Source organism: Pelmatolapia mariae, linkage group LG5 (genome assembly GCF_036321145.2).
Source record: "Pelmatolapia mariae isolate MD_Pm_ZW linkage group LG5, Pm_UMD_F_2, whole genome shotgun sequence".
NCBI lineage: Eukaryota > Metazoa > Chordata > Actinopteri > Cichliformes > Cichlidae > Pelmatolapia > Pelmatolapia mariae.
In genome coordinates, this window is record NC_086231.1 from 18,803,478 (window position 1) to 18,822,375 (window position 18,898).

The 18,898-nt window shown below is 37.8% G+C and overlaps 1 protein-coding gene across 1 annotated transcript; it reads left to right on the forward strand.

Annotated features, from left to right (window-relative positions):
- The first annotated feature begins 5,729 nt into the window (after positions 1-5,729).
- On the forward strand, positions 5,730-15,651 carry LOC134627093 (sodium- and chloride-dependent GABA transporter 2-like). The gene is made up of 14 exons (XM_063473022.1): positions 5,730-5,965; positions 8,168-8,302; positions 8,386-8,526; positions 8,740-8,827; positions 9,679-9,811; positions 11,473-11,607; positions 11,702-11,805; positions 12,410-12,534; positions 12,755-12,867; positions 12,977-13,114; positions 13,330-13,432; positions 13,715-13,815; positions 13,909-14,079; positions 14,405-15,651. Exons 1-14 carry the CDS (start codon positions 5,791-5,793, stop codon positions 14,498-14,500), a joined length of 1,758 nt encoding a protein of 585 aa, XP_063329092.1. The 5' UTR covers positions 5,730-5,790; the 3' UTR covers positions 14,501-15,651.
- The last annotated feature ends 3,247 nt before the right edge of the window (positions 15,652-18,898 follow it).

Here is an 18,898-nt window from a genome sequence, read left to right on the forward strand (position 1 = left end):
ACCTCTGATGTTGCGCCTGGAATCTGCTGGACCCACTCTCCTAGTTTGCAGCTTACAGCTCCTAATGCTAAATAAGCAGCTGGAAAATGTAGTGGCAACATGAGAAGTGAGCTGCAGGTGCTAGACAGACGTGACAGCACAGCATGTCTACAGCAAGTCTACACTGTTCAGCCACAGCATCAGCTGCTTACATATGAATCCCAGATTTTTGTTAAATGACTTCAGTTAAAGCTGAAAAGATTTTATTTGTCGTATATGTCATATAATTTAACTTAAATGTCTTGATAGATAAAAATTACCAAATTACATCATTGTCCAAAAATTATATTGACATTACTCTGCATTTGTAGTTATCACTTGTTTCACTTTAATAAAATGTTGTCTTTTAAACTCAGATTTGATCCCATCATCTCTCCTGTTTAAGCTTTTTAAGCTTTATGGAGGTGAGAGGACAGGCACACGGACAGACGTGTGGACAGTCTGTCCTGTCTCTTTTCTGAAGAAATCTCTGCCTCTGAATCAACATCTTATGTCCTTCGGTGCATTTTTATTTCTGGAAGTATTCTTAAAAGCATTGTAGTACATGTTCTGGTTCGTGATGTCAAAGCAGGATTTGAATTGAAGGTCTTCCTTAAGCAGGTTTGAGTTTACTCTCCCATTCATCCCAGGCTTGTTGATGATGGTCACTGGGTGATTCTAGCACCCCTTGTTGACCCTGTCTAAAACTGCTCCTCAACAGGAGAAAATACAAAATAAGCAAAAAGTTAGACTGCCTGCTCCACCGGGAAGGTCAAGAACACAAACAAAAGGAGAAAAGTTACTACTTGCACAGAGAAATGTCAACATAGCACCATAATTCATGAATCATGGTTTTGTTTCAAATAAGCTTTATAAAAAGTTCCACAGCTTCAGTGGAGAGTTCAATGGAGTTTAGTATTATTTAATTTAACTGGCCGCAACAATGCTTGTTTCAAGAGGTTTCATTGGGTGGGAGGTGAAGGCCCTGTCAGAAAGAATATTAAATTACAATCTTGCTGAATTTTGATTTCATATAAGAGAATGTCAGACTCCAAATTGTATTAATCCACACCTAGAACTGATAGAGAAGCCTTATACACGATCCAGACCTTCTTCCCACCGTTCATTTGATACTGGACTGCCCAGTTCTTCCACCCAAGCCTCTCTGTGATGACTGGTATTTACTGGCACCATAAAAGCAGTGCTAAAGAGCGAGAGACCAAATACTTCGAATGTGGCTGTGAGAGAAGTTGTCATGGTATCTGCTTGCCCATCTTTTCCATCTGTTTCTCCCCTTCTATGGCTCTCTCTCTGCCTCCTCTATCTCTCATTAAATTCCGGTGTTCCCTAGAGGTGTCACTACCTACAGGTTTCCCCGGCTTCCCTGGCTGGCACATCTGATTGTAACCCACTGTTCACTCACTTGGACTATTTAAGGATCAACTCTTTTACTCGCTCTCCATCAGATCTTTTTGTCAATTGGAGTATCGTTCAGGCTCTCTAGTGTAGCTAGCTTTGTTTTCCACGTGACTTACCCTTTATGTCGATGTGCTTCTTGTGAATCAGAGAACATGTCCAGTCTGGTTTACATATCTAACCGCTCTACAACAGTGTCATTCAAAGATATTCCCTTTGCCTGTGAAACATCCACAGCACATTCTCTGTGTCTCCTGCTTTAGAGGTCGCCAGAGCTGTAAAACCTCTCCAAAAGTAAATGGTGACAGGTGGGATATACTGACTTGAAGGAAGTAAAGAAAATGGGGCAAAGGAAAGTGGTATCTAATGTGGGACTGATGGAAAGAGGTAAACTTATTATCAATGTACCGATATCCAGTACAGGAAAATATTTAACTCCAGTTCAGAAACAATTATTGCTGGTATGAATATGTCAAGTATATTATAGGGTGTTATCCTGGCACTTCAGTACACCCTTCACATTAAAGTGGTGTGACTAGCTTTTTTCAGTAGTAAAAGGCCTTTACTGACCAAGTAAAGGCCTGAGCACACTGTCAAACATCACCTTGGAGTCAGTGAAACTCTCATAAAGGAGTAAGCTCCACTCCTTTACTTCCTCCAGCCAATTGGCCCATTTTATTTACTTAAATATACTCTCAGTGCATCTTGTGTTTGCTTCTCATGTCTGGCCATTGTTCCCTGTGTGTCTTCTCCTTCCCATCTTTAAAGTCTCTCCAAAGAAACAGTTGTCACAACTGGACGTCTTTGGACCCACAACATCCTTCAGTGTTAATGCTATAGGCTCCTTCAAGTTATGCCAGTTTTTGTCAGTGGTCACAAATATCTATTAGCTCTCAAACTTATTACCTCTACTGAAGTAGTCATGTGATTGGTTCACTTTGTCTGCTTGCTTGTTTCTTGGTTTGTTAGTTACAAAGGATTGCTGAAAAAAGTTATGGACAGATTTGGAATAAAATTTTTACCCGAGCTTCAATTAATCAGAAAGATTAACTTTTGGAATCGACCCAGGCCATTCCAGGGATGTTCACCAGCTACATACAGATACGTTCACAAATATGTACAGAATAAGGTTTTGTAAAAGTTTTGGCAGCAAGAACTCCAATCAAGCTTTTACATGACTGCGAAGGAATATTGACCCACTCTTCTCCTTTTGAGTGAGCTGAGTTGTTTTAATTCAGCAGCACGGGGGGGGGGGGCTTTTGAGCATGAACAGTCCCGTTTAAGGTCCAGACGACGCCTCTCACCCTGATTTAAGCAAAGAATTTGACTAAGACACTCCAAAATATTCATTTTTTTAAGGCATTCACATGTGGACTTGCATAGCCAAACTGCACTTGAGCTTCAGGGGATGAATTGATAGACATTCTCTTTCAATATTTTCTGGTAGAAAGCAAAATTCAACAAGTCCAATCGTGAAATTTCCTCATTACTAAATATTCTACAGTCAGCTGTTAGTGGTGTTATAACAAAGTGGGACAAGAGGGAATGTCTCTGCACTCTAGAGCAGTGGAGATGTGGTCTCTGGAGTGACGAATCACACTTCTCCATCTGGCAGTTGACCTCCCCAGAGCCTGGACTTCAACAATATTGAAGCAGCATGGGATCATGTTGACAGATAACAGAACAAAAGGCAGCCAACATTCAAAAAAGAGCTTTGAATGTCTTTCAAGAAGCCCGGAGAACTATTCCTAAAGACTACTTAAAGAAATTATAAGGTCTGCCTAAGAGAATTCAGACCGTGTTGAAGAATAAAGCTGAAAATATTGATTTTCAAGCTCAAACCCTGTTTTTGCCTCACATGTTTGCATGTTTTGATTAACTGCTACACCTATTACCAATTCCCTAGCTAAACATAAAGAGATGAGGAGCAGCTCAAGACTTTTGCACCACACTGTGCTTGTTTTTCATATGATACATACTTTATTTTTGATTTCTATTTGATATTGTTAATATTAAGAGTTCTAATTGTTCTTTTGGTTAACTAAGCATCAAATCACAACAACAGTCGCCTTGAGGGGACTGTTGTTTTGATTTGGCGCTATATAAATACAATTGAATTGAATTGAATTAAAATTATGCATGCAGGATTTTTATTTGTAAAGGAATATTTTAACATTGTGGTATCAAAACTTAATTTTATTTTCTGAATAGTTGTTTCACTGCTTAATCAAAGAGAATTTGCCAAAAGGAGCAAAGCACTTGTGGGAAAGCTGAAGAGCCAACACTGGCAGCGAAGGAGGAAAGTATCAGGCTCCACTCAGAGAGAGGGATCAAAGATCCTGAGGTGCCCCCTGCTGTGACTTTGAAATAGTGAGATGCTCATAAATAGTCCTTGATGAGAAGAAATGATGGAAAGGAATACGAGTAATTTAGTTACTAGATACTTGGAGGCAACATAATACTAGGACAAGTTAGGAGGGAAGTAGAAGAAAACATAAATATAAAGTCATACATGAAATAGAAAACATTAATAGCTGAAAAATCAAAGTCATATATTTAGTTTCCTAGACATGGAAACAGGAACTTTTTAACATTAACCTAATCAAAATCAACTCCTGCAGATATGGTGACAAATGGTTGAGTTTAACTTTATTATCACAATAGAATACATATCCATCAATTAATCTGAAACTGAGAAAACCAGTCCTGTTAAAGATACCACATCACTAAAGTTTATTGCACCAGGTCTGCTACCTGCTGCAGAAACTGCAAAAGGACATCATCAAAATAGAGCCAAATGCAAAAAGCACTGTGCATCCTGAGCACAAACACACTGTGAGCAATAACAGCTACACCATTAAAGTTCATCAACCAAATCCTTACTAAAGATTGATTTCTCTAGATAGAACAAGAACTTATGTTCCTCACAACTTTCTACACACCTGTGTACCATTTGGATTCAACTGTGCACTGGAAACTTTTCTAGCACATAATTATGGGCACATATTCTGATGTGAGAGTGATGTTTAGAGTGTTTAGAAATAATGTGAGCTCCAGGTTCACCTTATCAAGAATGAGCAGAAATGTTTCAGGCAGCCAGGAGAACACTGAGAACAACTCTGAATGACTGTGTAAAGATGCTCTGCTACCTAGTTTTGAAGTTAATTTTCTTACTGGGCATATTTCTGTTTCTATGTCAGCTCATCTATCCAGATGAGGCTAAAGCATCTCTCTCCAGATTCAGATAATAAAGACTACACTGAGACTATAGAAACTTCATCTTAAAGGGCATTGTGGGTCATTTAGTGGGCAAAACCTGAGGCCTGCTTTAAAAAAATATCTTTTACATGACATGCTTACTGACCAGTGTGAAGCTGAATCCCACTAAGGTTGTTTCTACCCACTTGCAAGGAAGGTGGTTACCGTCTTCAAAGCTTTTGTCACATATGGTCACGTGAAAATAAAGTTTTCACCAGACTTTATGTAGCCCTGTGAAAAAGTGAGTGTGTCTTTACTGCTTGCACAGGAAATAAGATGCTAATTACTTAATTACAAATTGCACATCTGGAAAGGCACAGAGCTGAAAGGTCTATACATTATTTAGAGCAACATATGCTCCCTTCAACGATCTTTTTTGAAGTAGGCCTTGCATATTTCTTTAAGACAATGCTAAACCGCACGCTGCAGTGTGTACACTACAGTATAGCTTCACAGTAGAAGAGTCCCAAATTTTCCCTCTAAAAATAAACAAAATATCTATAAGTCTTCATTATTAAGAAGGCAACATGGTGCTAAGGCATTTAGCTGAACTTCTGATGGAACGAAATGTACACAGCACAGCACACAGAAAATGGCATATAATGAGGCTTTAGAAATTCTTGGCCTCCTGGCAAAGGCTCTCTTGGGGGCCTCGGTATTAAGTACTGGAAATTCCCTGCATGATCCTTGTATGTTTTATTACACAAAACTGTAATAATGTATAACAATATACATGAATGCAAGAAGACTGAGAGGAGGCTAATCTCTGTTTTTACCTTGGTTAAAATATCACTATTAGTGTAGTTGTTAGTCATTTATAGCTCGTTTGAGACAGTGAACCCTGCTTTCTAAGCCTTCAATACCATGCTCAAAAGGAAATTAGTCACACTTACTTCTCTCTCCTGTTTGCCGGCTATATGCTGGGAAATTACTTTTGGGTATAAATCTAGAGGTCCCCCTTGTGGCCGTGCAGTTCATCAATTAGATAAGCATTAGGTAACCCAATACAAATCTACATCAGACAGTCCCCAGCAAGTCAATCCAGACACTCAAGAGTCTTTGCCAGTACTGCCATTAGACCACCTCTTGCTCAGCAGTATGGCAGACTCTCTGTGCAGGCTGTTTCATCTCCCCACAAAGAGCACTTCAAAAACTGTTGCAGAGCGTGGCAAGTGGGGCAGCAAAAAGGAGTTCATCCTGTCTGTGGCCGGTGCTATTATTGGACTAGGCAATGTGTGGAGATTTCCATATCTTTGCTACAAGAATGGTGGAGGTAAGTATTTCTATTCATTATTATTAATTATTAAAAGTGTAGTATTATAGTTGATTACAGTGTTTTTTTTTCTTAAGGACTTGAGAAAATATGTTTTTATTATTCACCAAAGCACAATTATGGGCTTTAATTAGATATTTTATTTTCACTGCCAAATACTTTCATTCAAAGTCTTGTTAAAAGTTGCAAATGATTAAAACTGTCCAATGTGAAGTGTATCTGCTATCCATCTGTGTCTCTGTCTGGCTGTTTGATGAGTAAGGATTTGACAGGTTATGAAAGGCTATAAAAATAACGTTCAGTCTGTGTCCGTGCCAAAAAGCACAATCAGATTCTTTGCTGAAGCCCTTTAATTTAAGTTCAGCATTGCTCCACTTGAATGAAAAATATCCGACTGTGATGGTGCTAAACTGGAAACAAACTGGACATGGTAAACATTTCACGTGGCAGATTTTGATAATAACGTTCCAAAAATGAATGAATGAAATCAAACGAACAAAAGACAGATGAAATATTATTGTAATAATAATATTATTATTATTACCTCTTAGGGATGGAAATGTTCATTTGAAAGTTGGTGATTTGCCCCTTCTTTGACCTTAAATAAATGAGGACAGATATGTCAGAGGCATTTCAAACAAATAAACTTCAGGCCGACTATTTTCAGCCATAGCAAAATGATGACATTATATAAATGTTCTAGCTTTTATCCTTGAGAAATTGACAATCTGCTCATAGACGTTATCAGCCGTTGTTCCAATTTGATCAAGTGTCCCCATAACAAGTGATAAATTCAGGGTTCTTATTTCCCATCCTTTTTTTTTCTTACTGAGAAAAGCCCTATGTCACAGAAGAATCACACATAGTTGTTCAAGGTAACACTTATTTGACAATGGAAGAAAGTGAACTGCAGAAAAAACTGCCCCAGAAAGAATCATCCTGCTTGGCAACAGCAATAAAAAATACTTGTGGCTTTATTAGCTTACCACATAAAAAATAGCTGAACAATTGAATTATGTAAATATGAATGTATCTAAACTATCAGCTAACAGAGATATTTCAAAGGTGTCTGTCTTTCTCTAAATCATCCTATTTTAGACCACACACTATTACATACTATAACAGCATCATCCTGAAACCTGACCTGGTTTCTACTGTTGTACTTATAAACATCTCCCTGCAGTTATAAAAAATCTGAATCTCAGAAATAATGATGTAAAGACTGATGCTGCAGCAGATTCTGTAACTGTGTATAATCTTTTACATTCTGCTGGCTTCAGTTGTTTGTCAGTGTTCCTAATCCACATGAATAGTTCCTTTATCTTGACGTGTCATGGACAGGACACTGTAAGTGGCTGGGTTATAGCTTTTGATAGTTAAGTTAAGCACCACTACTGATTTAGTCATATTGTTTAATGTAACATTGTTTAATGTAAGAAAAGCTCATGACAGATTGGAAATTTAAATACTTTGCATAAAAGCAACACAAAATGACATCAGATTGTGCAGGAAAAAACTTATAATTTACAGTCATCTCATTAAAAGTGCATTGCAAAAGGATATCTCAAGATAGATCCTCTAGGTGTTTTGATGAACTAGATGCAAATTTCTTTTTTTAAAAAGATTGTTTTTTGGGCCTTTTGGACTTTATTTAATAAAACAATGAAGATGGAAAGCAAAATGAGGAGAGAGACAGGGAAGACATGAAGCAAAGGGCAGCAGGTCCGGCTTAAAGCTGGGCCGCTGCACCACCGTTTTCTACACCTTTCCTAAAGTACATAGACTATAAAATATACTTATATTCAGACAAATTGCCTTCAACTGTGTCCTTTGTGTGAAAATTCAGTCAGAGATAATTCCAGTAATATTCACTTGTGTGTAACTGTGTGTCACTGCGGATACAAGTGAGACATCCATTCTAGCCAATCAGAAAAGTCTACTTTCATTAACAAAAAACAAAACATTTGTGGTGTACCCCAAGGTTCCCTCCTGGGCCCAGTTCTTTTCAGTCCACTCATAATACCTTTATAGTCTACTAACTACAGACATGACATGTTTCTGTAGCTGCATTTTTCTCTCATGATTCAAAAGTATATCCTAGCATTGCCCAAGTAAGTACTTCTGTCTTGAAAGATGAACATGATTAGAATATTTTTGCTAGTATACCAGTCATCTGCTAAGGTAGTTTGTTGTCACCTGCAGGTGCATTCTTCATCCCTTACGTCCTATTCCTTCTCACTTGTGGCATACCTCTATTTGTGCTGGAGACGGCACTGGGCCAGTACACCAGTCAGGGGGGAATCATGTGCTGGAGGAGGGTCTGCCCCTTGTTTGAAGGTGAGCTAACCACTGGAATTGTGGTGAGGCAGATCAATGAAGAAAAAGTGAGAGAAGGCAATGCTAACAGTTGTTGTTTCCAGGCATGGGTTATGCAAGCCAAATGATCCTTTTCTACGGAGGCATCAGCTATATTGTGATTTTAGCCTGGGCTTTTCTCTACTTGTTCTCTTCCTTCTCTGGAGAGTTGCCATGGGCCACCTGTAATAACACATGGAATACAAGTAAATACATATGTTGCTATTATACTTTTCTCTGCCTTTGCATACACCAAAAAATCAGTGGCCTTAAAAATAGTATGGATAATGTTAATGTCACTTCATTGTGTTTCTAAATGTGACATCTAGCTTAAGCAATTTAACTGACATAAATAAAATCCATCTACAATCAAGCATTTGAAGATTTGTCATCTTTAACTGTGTTTTAATCTATTTCAGATCGTTGTGTGGTAATAAACCACTACAATGCCACCCTCAACTGGACGTTACCTGTAAATTCATCATCTTCTGTTGTAGAGTTTTGGCAGTGAGTTAACATGATTTTTTTTTAAATAAAACTTCATTTGAAAGCTTAGCTATAGGTATACTATACTAAAGATAAAAGCTCTGCATGTCGATGCCACAGCCACATCAGCTCTTTGTTTTTCCACACTGCTTTCGTGTGTTTCTTTGCATGTGCTATGACAAATTTGCCAGTTTTATCATGTAGTTTGGTGAGTCCCCTTAGCGCCACACAGATTAAAAGTTTACCAGATGTCTGATTGCTCCTAACTGAAAATGCCTTCAAACACAACGTGAAAACAAAGAAATTACCTAATCTGCACTATCATGAAGTTTTAGTCAGATCTTCCGCCTTATCTGAGAGACTCATATTTCCTGAGCAAGACAGTTCACATGTAACAGCATATGCTGTAACATCTGTCAGCATAGCTCCCCCTCAGCACTGAGATTGGATCAATCAACCAGAATAATTGAAAACACCTGTGTACTAAAGGTGTGAAGTGATTTTAATTGCACATTCAAGCATGTATCATTCTGAATAGTTTAATGAGCTTCAACTTCATCAGGTCTTTCATGTTGGCCCCAGTGACTTGTCAATCAAATATGTAACTAATAATATATTTTTTAAACACATTCCTTTCTGATATAAATGTTCCTGGGTATTGCATTTTCAACATGCAAACTCACGCACGCTCATATGTTGCCCATTTTTGTAGCCCTCTCCAAACTCACACATATGTGTAGGTAATGACAGTAATGGTAAAATATTTTTTTTAAATCTTAACTAGTAATTGCAGTACAAAGATGAAGTTTTACACAACAACACATACTGCTTTAAAAGGCCATCCATCTAACTAACACTGCATCATCTTTCAGGCGTCGGGTGTTGAACATATCCACTGGCATAGAGGCCTTGGGAAACATTCAGTGGGAACTTTCTCTGTGCCTTCTTCTAGCCTGGGTCATCTGCTACTTTTGTGTCTGGAAGGGAGTTAAATCCACAGGAAAGGTAACACTAAAATGACAAATGTGTGTCCGAGATTTGTAGTAGATACACCAGTATTATCAATTTGAAGCTCCTACGTCGCTTTATTATTGAGTTATTGCATTCAGAAACTTGGGTGACCACAATGCCCGCCCACCCGCCTACCAGCCCACGCGGCAGAGTGATGAAAAAACCCCATCAGCCTTTTACAGCTGAGTACTAAAAACCCTTTTAGGAGACTTTTGTTCCACTTAGCACACACCACATGCTTAACAAAGAAGATAACAAAGGAGATCATTTTTAATGTTTGGCACTTAAATTCAATGACGGACATAGTACAGGATGTCTAGTTCACAAAACGGTATAATCAGTGGTTACTTGATGATGAAGGGGTCATAAATAATCTGAAACACTTTCCCTCCTGTTCTAAAATCACTCACAACAACTTTTCCTCACTGAGATTGGCTGAGTGACTAAGGTGTGGCATGGAAAATAACAGACCAGAACTCCCAGACAGCCACAGTTTTTTTTTCCTTACGCTGCTACCAAGCCAATAGTTCAGTGTTACGTGTGCTTAGCTTTCAAAGCAGACCACAACACTTAAGATTGTATTTCCGTCATCTCTTCATAGATAGATAGATAGATAGATAGATAGATAGATAGATAGATAGATAGATAGATAGATAGATAGATAGATAGATAGACAGACCTGCAGACCTGCAGCCACATGCAATCAGATTGTTGGACTCAGTATTAAAGAAATTACTAGTGATTAGTTAAAATAGGAAGCAGCCACACTGAAGCCACCCAAGGCACAATTCTAGTTTGGTTAAATTGAGACGTTAAGATATCAACAAATTTCCCATGTATGGGACTAATAAAGGATTATCTCTTATCTGAGATACTTAAAAAAAAAAAAAAAGGTTTGGTTAAACTACTTTGTAAAGAAAAAAAGCAGGCCCCTTTTTCACATAAACTACAAAAACAAAAAATAACTCCCGTATACATGGGGAAAAAAAACACATGTTGTGATGTAACATATTCAGTCTATACAACCCAAAGGTTTTTTTTGTCTATACCGGTAAAAAAGTAACTGAACAATTTGAATCTTTCAAACATAAACTTAAAGCAGCCACGAGCAAGCTAATGTCAAATACGGTTGCGAGTTTAATTTCATATAGAAAGCAACAGTTTGGCGAAACATTATGAAACACGCTAAGACTCTCGTGTGCCTTGTTCAGTGGATAGGCATGACTCATGTGAGGCTTGTGATTTTTGAGAAAGTGAATTGGAAGTGCTGACTGGGAAATCTCTCTGTGGGAGAGACGTGGGCAATAGATCGCAGCTGTCTCTGCCATATAATTACCTACTGTAGCGTGTAGTAACTTCTTTTCTTCCTAAATCACTGGAGTTAATTGAATTAATCCACTGGTGCCTTTTTTCCTGAAGTGATACAGTTTGTGTTTGTGACAAGAAATTGTGGTTAGAAAATTCAAGATTGTAATAACAATAAATAAAGATAGTCTTATTAAGTAACACTGATGGATTGGTGAAAAAATTTAAAAAAAAAGTTTGCACAGCCAAAATCACAGCATTGTCACAACATATTCCCTTGCAAATGTTACCATGCCCTCTATTGTTAGTTATGGTGTACTTTTTGTATTTCCCGTTTTATTTTTTTACAGGCTACATATTTCACAGCCACATTCCCCTTCATCACATTAGCTGTGCTGTTTGTCAGAGGAATAACCCTTCCCGGAGCTTTCCATGGGATCAAATACTACTTGTATCCCAATCCGGCACGGCTTGCTGACCCACAGGTATGATTTAGTCTATTTTCTTTTGATTTTTGTGCCACGATAACAGCATTTAGTAGCAGCATTTTTGGAAAAATAATCTTCTGTTGGTTTACAGGTCTGGATGGATGCTGGAACACAAATATTTTATTCTTATGCCATATGTTTGGGATGCCTGACTACACTTGGAAGCTACAACAAGTACAACAATAACTGTTACAGGTGACTACGTAATGAAGATCTAATTTGATGGTTTAAATCACAATTTGCAATTATTTCCTAATATAGCTGCTAATTCCTAATGCTAAAGAATTATCAGTTAATAAGACTGGTGTAAAAGATTCAAAATCTTAAGTTAATTTGTTTTTAGCTATCTTTGTGAGATCACTCAGAGACATCACAAATCTAGTCATTACAAGTGTCGAACCCTTACTCTGAGTCATTGTAACTTTAACCCGCACCCAAACAAAAGAATTTAATAGCACTGACCAACATTGTTATGGTAATGCAGGAACAACACAAAATGTGAGATACAGAATGAAGAAGAATTAAATTCACATCAGCACAACTTCCATAAATATGACACACACCCCAAACACACACACACACAAAACCCAAAAACATAAGTGTGCATCAGGATAGGCGAAGAACAGAAGACACACACACACACACACACACACACACACACACACACACACACACACACACACACACACACACAGACATTTTTAGAAGTTTTAGTAATTTGTTGTTATCACAGTGTCAGTCCTTGTTGTACGTTACCGATTCACAAATAAAGACAGCAAGCTTTGTTTCTGATTTGCAGAGACTCCTTCTATCTTTGCTTGTTGAACAGTGGGACCAGCTTCGTATCGGGCTTTGCGATATTCTCAGTTTTGGGCTACATGTCACAAAAACAGGATGTGGACATTGCTACAGTTGCTGAATCAGGTGAGGCTGCACACCTGTTTGGTTAGATTTCAGACTGGCATGTGTTTTTTTTTTCTTTGTATTAAAGTTACGGATTGTTAATTGAAAAATAATCTTTTTCCTCATGACAATTTATAGCCTGGAATCTTCTAAATTTTAAAATCCATTAAACATTTTTCCGTAAACCGAAGACACTTTGGCACTCTGACATGATTTGCTTGTTCTTGGTTTCACTCTGTAGGTCCAGGACTTGTCTTCATAGTTTACCCACAAGCTGTGACCCTGCTGCCATGGCCTCAGGTCTGGTCTGTGTGCTTTTTCACCATGATCATCTTACTGGGAATAGATGGCCAGGTCAGCTTCAGTCTTTCTTATGTCTTGTAAAAAAAATGTAATGCAGTGTTACTGTTTTTCTCTTGCTTAACTTATCTTGACACTAACCTGTCTTTGTGTTACTCTCCAGTTTGCAGGTCTCGAGAGCATCATGACCTCGTTAACAGATGTGTACCCAGCCCAGATACGAAAAGGATACCGCAGAGAGCTTTATCTGATGCTGATCTGTGCGCTCTGCTATATGTTTGGCCTGTTATTAGTGTCTGAGGTGAGCTGTCAGAAGCACATTTATTGTTGGTCAAATGTAATCAGTTTACTGTGTAAAATCTTTTTGCGGCATGGTCAATTGACACAAAATACACAGTAGGTACACTCCTAAAATGTGTTTTTGTTTCCATTAAATCAACAGGACTTTGAGTTGTTTGCAGTAATACTTTTTTTTTTAATAAATCAAATCTGCTGTATTTGCTGCTTTCGTTGTAGGCTGGCGCATACATTCTGCAGATCTTTGATCACTATGTCTGCAGTGGGCCCACTCTTCTTCTGATGGCAATTTTCCAGTCAGTGATTATTGGATGGATCTATGGTATGTTATAAATGTCAGTGGTACAATTGTTTATATATATATGGAAACCAAAGAGAAACGGAGGTTCACACCCTTCAATGTGCAGACATGGAAAGACATGTAAGTGGAGGAGGCAGCAACAGCAAGATCCTTGTACAGGAAAGAGTACGCATTGTTGCAACATATGCGCTTATAGTTGCTGCAAATTGGAAATTAGCAGCAACTGTGAGCATGCTAACCCAGGTAAAAATAGCCCTAGCTTCTTTTTTGTTTACAATAATTAAATAAATATTTCTGTCCTAGGTGCTCAACGCTTCTGTGACAACATTGAGGACATGATTGGTTACAAACCTCTGCCACTAATCAAGTACTGCTGGCTGTACGCCACTCCTCTTATTTGCAGTGTAAGCATCTGAAGCAGTCTGACTAAATAGTTTATTGATATTGTATAATTTCCATCTTTCACTGTTTATTATTGACGATGATTTCCTTTAAAGGGAACCCTTGTGTTTTTGCTGATAAGTTACACACCACTGAAGTTCAACAACATCTACGTGTATCCTTGGTGGGCTTACTGGATTGGCTGGTTCCTCGCCATGTCATCTCTTTCTATGATCCCAGTCACTATGATGTACAAACTGGCCAAAGGTAGAGGGAGTCTCTGGCAGGTCAGTGATGTTACTAGTGGCAGCTTTGTATTTGAATAACTAACTGTGATGTTCATTGGCGTAACTTTGTTCTGAACATTGGAGGGGTCAAGATCTCTCTCTAAATAAACAAATCTGGGAAAATTCCCAGATGATTAAACATGCAGCTATTTTGCTGGTAATACCTGAAATGAGTAAAGAAAATCAACAGCCTATCTATGCAAGATAAGTATTGGGGAGGTTATATTGGTCGGGTCTGATTATTGGAGGGGTAAAAACCCCCCTAACCCCCCTGGAAATTATGCCCCTGGTGATATTCATTGACAATCTTAATGCCTTTTTCCAGCGTCTTAAGACCAGCTCCCGCCCAGCAGATGATCTTCCAGTGATGGCAAAGGTGACAACAAAAGAAAGGGCGAGCTTCACTGCATGTCCACGATAATAGAGCAAATGACCATATTTTTAAAAAATCCCAACTTTAAGAGCAACTTTATTTTTTTTTTTAATTTCAAAAATATGTAGAGTAGCTTGTTTACTGCATGGTTTTAAATGGTGGGTCATTTTTAGTACAGCAAATTGTTTTAACACAAAAAGACCAGCTTGACAGATCAAAGATCTAAAATAAGCTTGTTTGTTTTTTTTATTAAATTGTGTTGAAATTCACTGAAATTCACTGCCATCATTGCTATATTCAGCTCTAAGCTAAAAGGACAAAGTGGTACAGAACGGCAAAGTTCCTCTGGCATTAACATCAGCACAAAAGCTGTGTCCTAGGAGCTACGTGGCATGGCTTTCCTGTAAGTGTAATGTGTAGGTGGTGCAGTACTTTTATCCATAAAGATTATCATCATATTATCGGCATTCCAAATTCTCATTTGTGTTTTTCACTGGGAGGAAAAAACAGCATTTTTTACTACATATAAATCTAAACGAATATACAGTACCTCTTTTACAGTTGTCATAGGTGTAAAGATGCTTCCTGCTTGAATTTATACAATAATTCTACAATATCTTATAAGCTAGTTTTACTTCATTGTTTATGGGTAAGTATTTTCTTGGATTAAAGTAGTATTAAGAGCTTTTTTATTTTACTTCTGGATTTACACATGAATTTACATTTTTATTAAGAACTCTAGAACAGCTATAAACATAATGGGTTGGGATAAATTTATCAGTGTTTGTTTTAGGAGATCTGTCTGTGGCCTGTATGTGTACAAAAGAAGGACATCTGAAATCCTTAAAGAGACTGGATGTATAACATATTGTACTGAGCAGTAATATTTGTAGGTTTCAAATACCCAAAAACCAAACAAATCTACTCCCTCAGCAGTGTTTGGGTCACTGGCTATGTGCACCATGGCAGCATGACAGGTGAATTTCTGTGGCTAACATTTATTCAGGGTCTTATTCATGTATTTTTATTAAATATAATACACCAAATATGTATATCCTCCACAAAGGTATTAGGACTTGCTTGAATCTGTAACACAATTTTTTTAACGCTTTAATTCAGAGTTTTCCTTTTTCCTAAAGTATTTTTTGTACTGATTAAGGGTTTTTATTCAACATGTGAATTTAAATTTGTATAATAAAATAATTTTGGGGGTAATTTTGCTTCTTTGCTTTTATTTTGCATGGAAAAAAAATTACTACAAAAAACGACCACCTGCCATTCTTGTTAAACCCACTTTCACAGCGTATAGCCTGTACAGTGACTTTGTATCTGTCACAGTCTGGCTGAGGCAGACTGTATATGTTGTGAAAAAGGACTTAAATCCAGACCGAAACACAATGTGAAACGTGACGTGGATTAACAGAAAACGAGCAGTTTATTATCGCTGGCAACATAAATACAAACGAAGGGCATGGGTGAACTAAATAATAACCTAAACTGGGTGAACCGAAATGAAACATGAAAAACCCTTAAACATGGCGAACTGGCGTGGATACCCGGCGACATGATGTGGACTAGCAGTCGACCTGACAAGGAATGACTGAAAACACACGGACTAAATACACACAAGAGGCTAATGAGGGAAGTGGGAACACATGGGGAAAACAGCTGACACACATGAACACAACGAAGTCACAGGGGAAGTGTAAAACTAAACACATTGACCATAGAAACACAAGACCTCTTCAAAATAAAACAGGAAACATAATGGGACGCAGACATGACAACATGAACTTGACAACAAAAGACACGCAGCATGAAACACATAAATAGTGAGGGGAACTTAAATACAGGGGTAGAAAAAACAAAGGGAATCTAAATAAACAAATGAACTTAGATAACTTAATGAACTTAAACAAACCATAAACATCAAAATAAACTAAAACTCAAAACGCTGGGTTAAAAGACCCAGGATCGTGACAGTATCACTTGTATACTTTGCTGTGTTACAGCTACAATTATAGTCACTTAAAGCCAGTTTTCAGAACACAGAGCATGTTATGAAGTCTAAAAAAAACCTTGCAGAGCATTTAATATTGCCCTGGAAGAAGCCAGGAGCCGTGGGGATTTTTTAGGCTTGACTGTCTGACAGAACTAAAACAGACCCAACAAAAAACCTTTGGTAAGGCAGTAGAACTCACAAACATGTTGAATTCATGGACTGAAAATATTTTTAGTGAAATATGAAAAATTATTTGTTTTATATTTTTTTCATTAAATCTCTAATACATTAAAGTGTGCAACCAGTGGACTTTATGATACTTTCCAGTGTAATCTTACCTGCATTTTGCAAAAATGTTTTTTTGATTAAATTGTCTACAACTGTCTCTTTTCTGCATCATTCAAAAGGAGATTAAGAGATTCACAACTCAAATTCTTAATTTATCTTGTACTGGGCCTTCGTGCAGCCCCTCAGTTTATCCACTGTCTGAAACAAGTTTGTTTTGGTTTTTTACAGTAGCTTCTCTCACGTTAAGGTAACCCTCCCCTTAAACCACCTTAATAACTGCCCCGCACAAACAAATGCTTTTAAACAGCCTTTGAGCAAGACTTCTGTACTGACAGAGCTGCTGTATGTAGCTAAGTTAATCATTTTAAAGAGGTGCTGAGTCCATGCAACAAATGTGCTTTCAATGGATGAAACTGCTGCTGAGATGAGGTCTCACTTCTCGCTTGTGAAGTGATCTTGGCTGACTGTAACAGATTAGTTAGTAAATCCATCAGATAACTTTTGTGAAAGTTAAAGGCTATCCCTCTGAATTCTGAAAAAAGAAAAAAAGTAGAATCCATTATAGTGCACTATTGGGCTGATTGTATTTCCAGATACAATATTTTGTGTTTCATCAAAATGGGGCAGCATGGCTGTGTGCTGTTTATTTTTGATCCTTTATTTTATTTATTTATTTATTTATTTTTTAAGTCTTTCAGCTGCTCCCTTGGCACAAGGGGTCACTACAGTGAGTAGCCCATATTTGTCTTACACCAGATGACCATCCCAGCCACACAACACAAATTTGATTTATGTCTCCTGCTGGAATTGAACCAGCAACCTTTGTTTGCTAGGTAAACATGTAAACAGCTACACAGCTACTGTTTCACTTCAAGTTTTACTGAAAGATGACCTAATTTCCTTTGAACTGTTTCACTGTAGCTTTTGATTGGCTGTATTAGATAGAAATACTTGAGGAAATCAAAAAGCAATATTATAATATTTATGGGGCTTCATCTGAAGATTATCTGTACAAGATGGGAAAATTGTGAAATGTTTTGAAAATCAGGTGCACTATTTAGATAAAGGTATTAGGTCACACCTCCTGATCTTTCAGTTCAGGTGTTGGCCCATTCTATTGTTGCAGGTCTATGGAAATCAAGCACCTATCCATGCAATCTGCCTTTATTCATTTTTGTGAAAGAATAGGTCTCTAAAGAGCAAGGTTGCAACAAGTCAGCCATGAACAACTGAAGTGGTGTTATTACAAAGTTTAACAGTTTATGAACCACAGCAAATAACCCATGAAGTGGCAGACCATGTATGGACATGTGCTGAGACGCACAGTGCCTAAAAGGATGTAAATATGTAAAAATTGTGTATGTTTCTGTTCTGTGTCTTGTGTACTGTTTGTTTGTATATGTGTCTTTCTTGCAGCTGTTACATCCAAATTTCCCCTTGTGGGACATTTAAAGGATTATTCTATTCTTCTGTTCTATTACCTTGGTCTCCAGTAACACTGTGAGGAACCTTGGAGTCATTTTTGACCAGGATATGTTCTTCAATGCACATATTAAACAAATATGTAGGACTGCTTTTTCCATTTGAGTAACTTCTCTAAAATTAGAAATATCCTGTCTCAGAGTGATGCTGAAAAACTAGTTCATCCATTCATTACTTCTAGGTTGGACTACTGTAATTCATTATTATCAGGATGTCCTAAAAACTCCCTGAAAAGCCTTCAGTTAATCCAAAATGCTGCAGCAAGAGTACTGACAGGGACTAGAAAGAGAGAGCAGATTTCTCCTGTATTGGCTTCCCTTCATTGGCTCCCTGTTAAATCCAGAATTGAATTCAAAATCCTGCTCCTCACATACAAGGTCTTAAATAATCAGGCCCCATCTTATCTTAATGACCTTATAGTGCCATATCACCCCATTCACTCTCACACTGCAGGCTTACTTGTTGTTCCTAGAGTATTTAAAAGTAGAATGGGAGGGAGAGCCTTCAGTTTTCAGGCCCGTCTTCTGTGGAACCAGCTTCCAGTTTGGATTCGGGAGACAGACACTATCTCTACTTTTAAGATTAGGCTTAAAACTTTCCTTTTTGCTAAAGCATATAGTTAGGGCTGGATCAGGTGAACCTGAATCCTCCCTTAGTTATGCTGCAATAGACGT

Bases quoted from the DNA above. Each gene is read 5' to 3' on its own strand.
- LOC134627093 (XM_063473022.1), top strand. From the start codon at position 5,791: ATGGCAGACTCTCTGTGCAGGCTGTTTCATCTCCCCACAAAGAGCACT. The intron at 8,303-8,385 runs GTGAGCTAACCA...TGTTGTTTCCAG, and splicing joins GGTCTGCCCCTTGTTTGAAG to GCATGGGTTATGCAAGCCAA. The intron at 9,812-11,472 runs GTAACACTAAAA...ATTTTTTTACAG, and splicing joins GAGTTAAATCCACAGGAAAG to GCTACATATTTCACAGCCAC.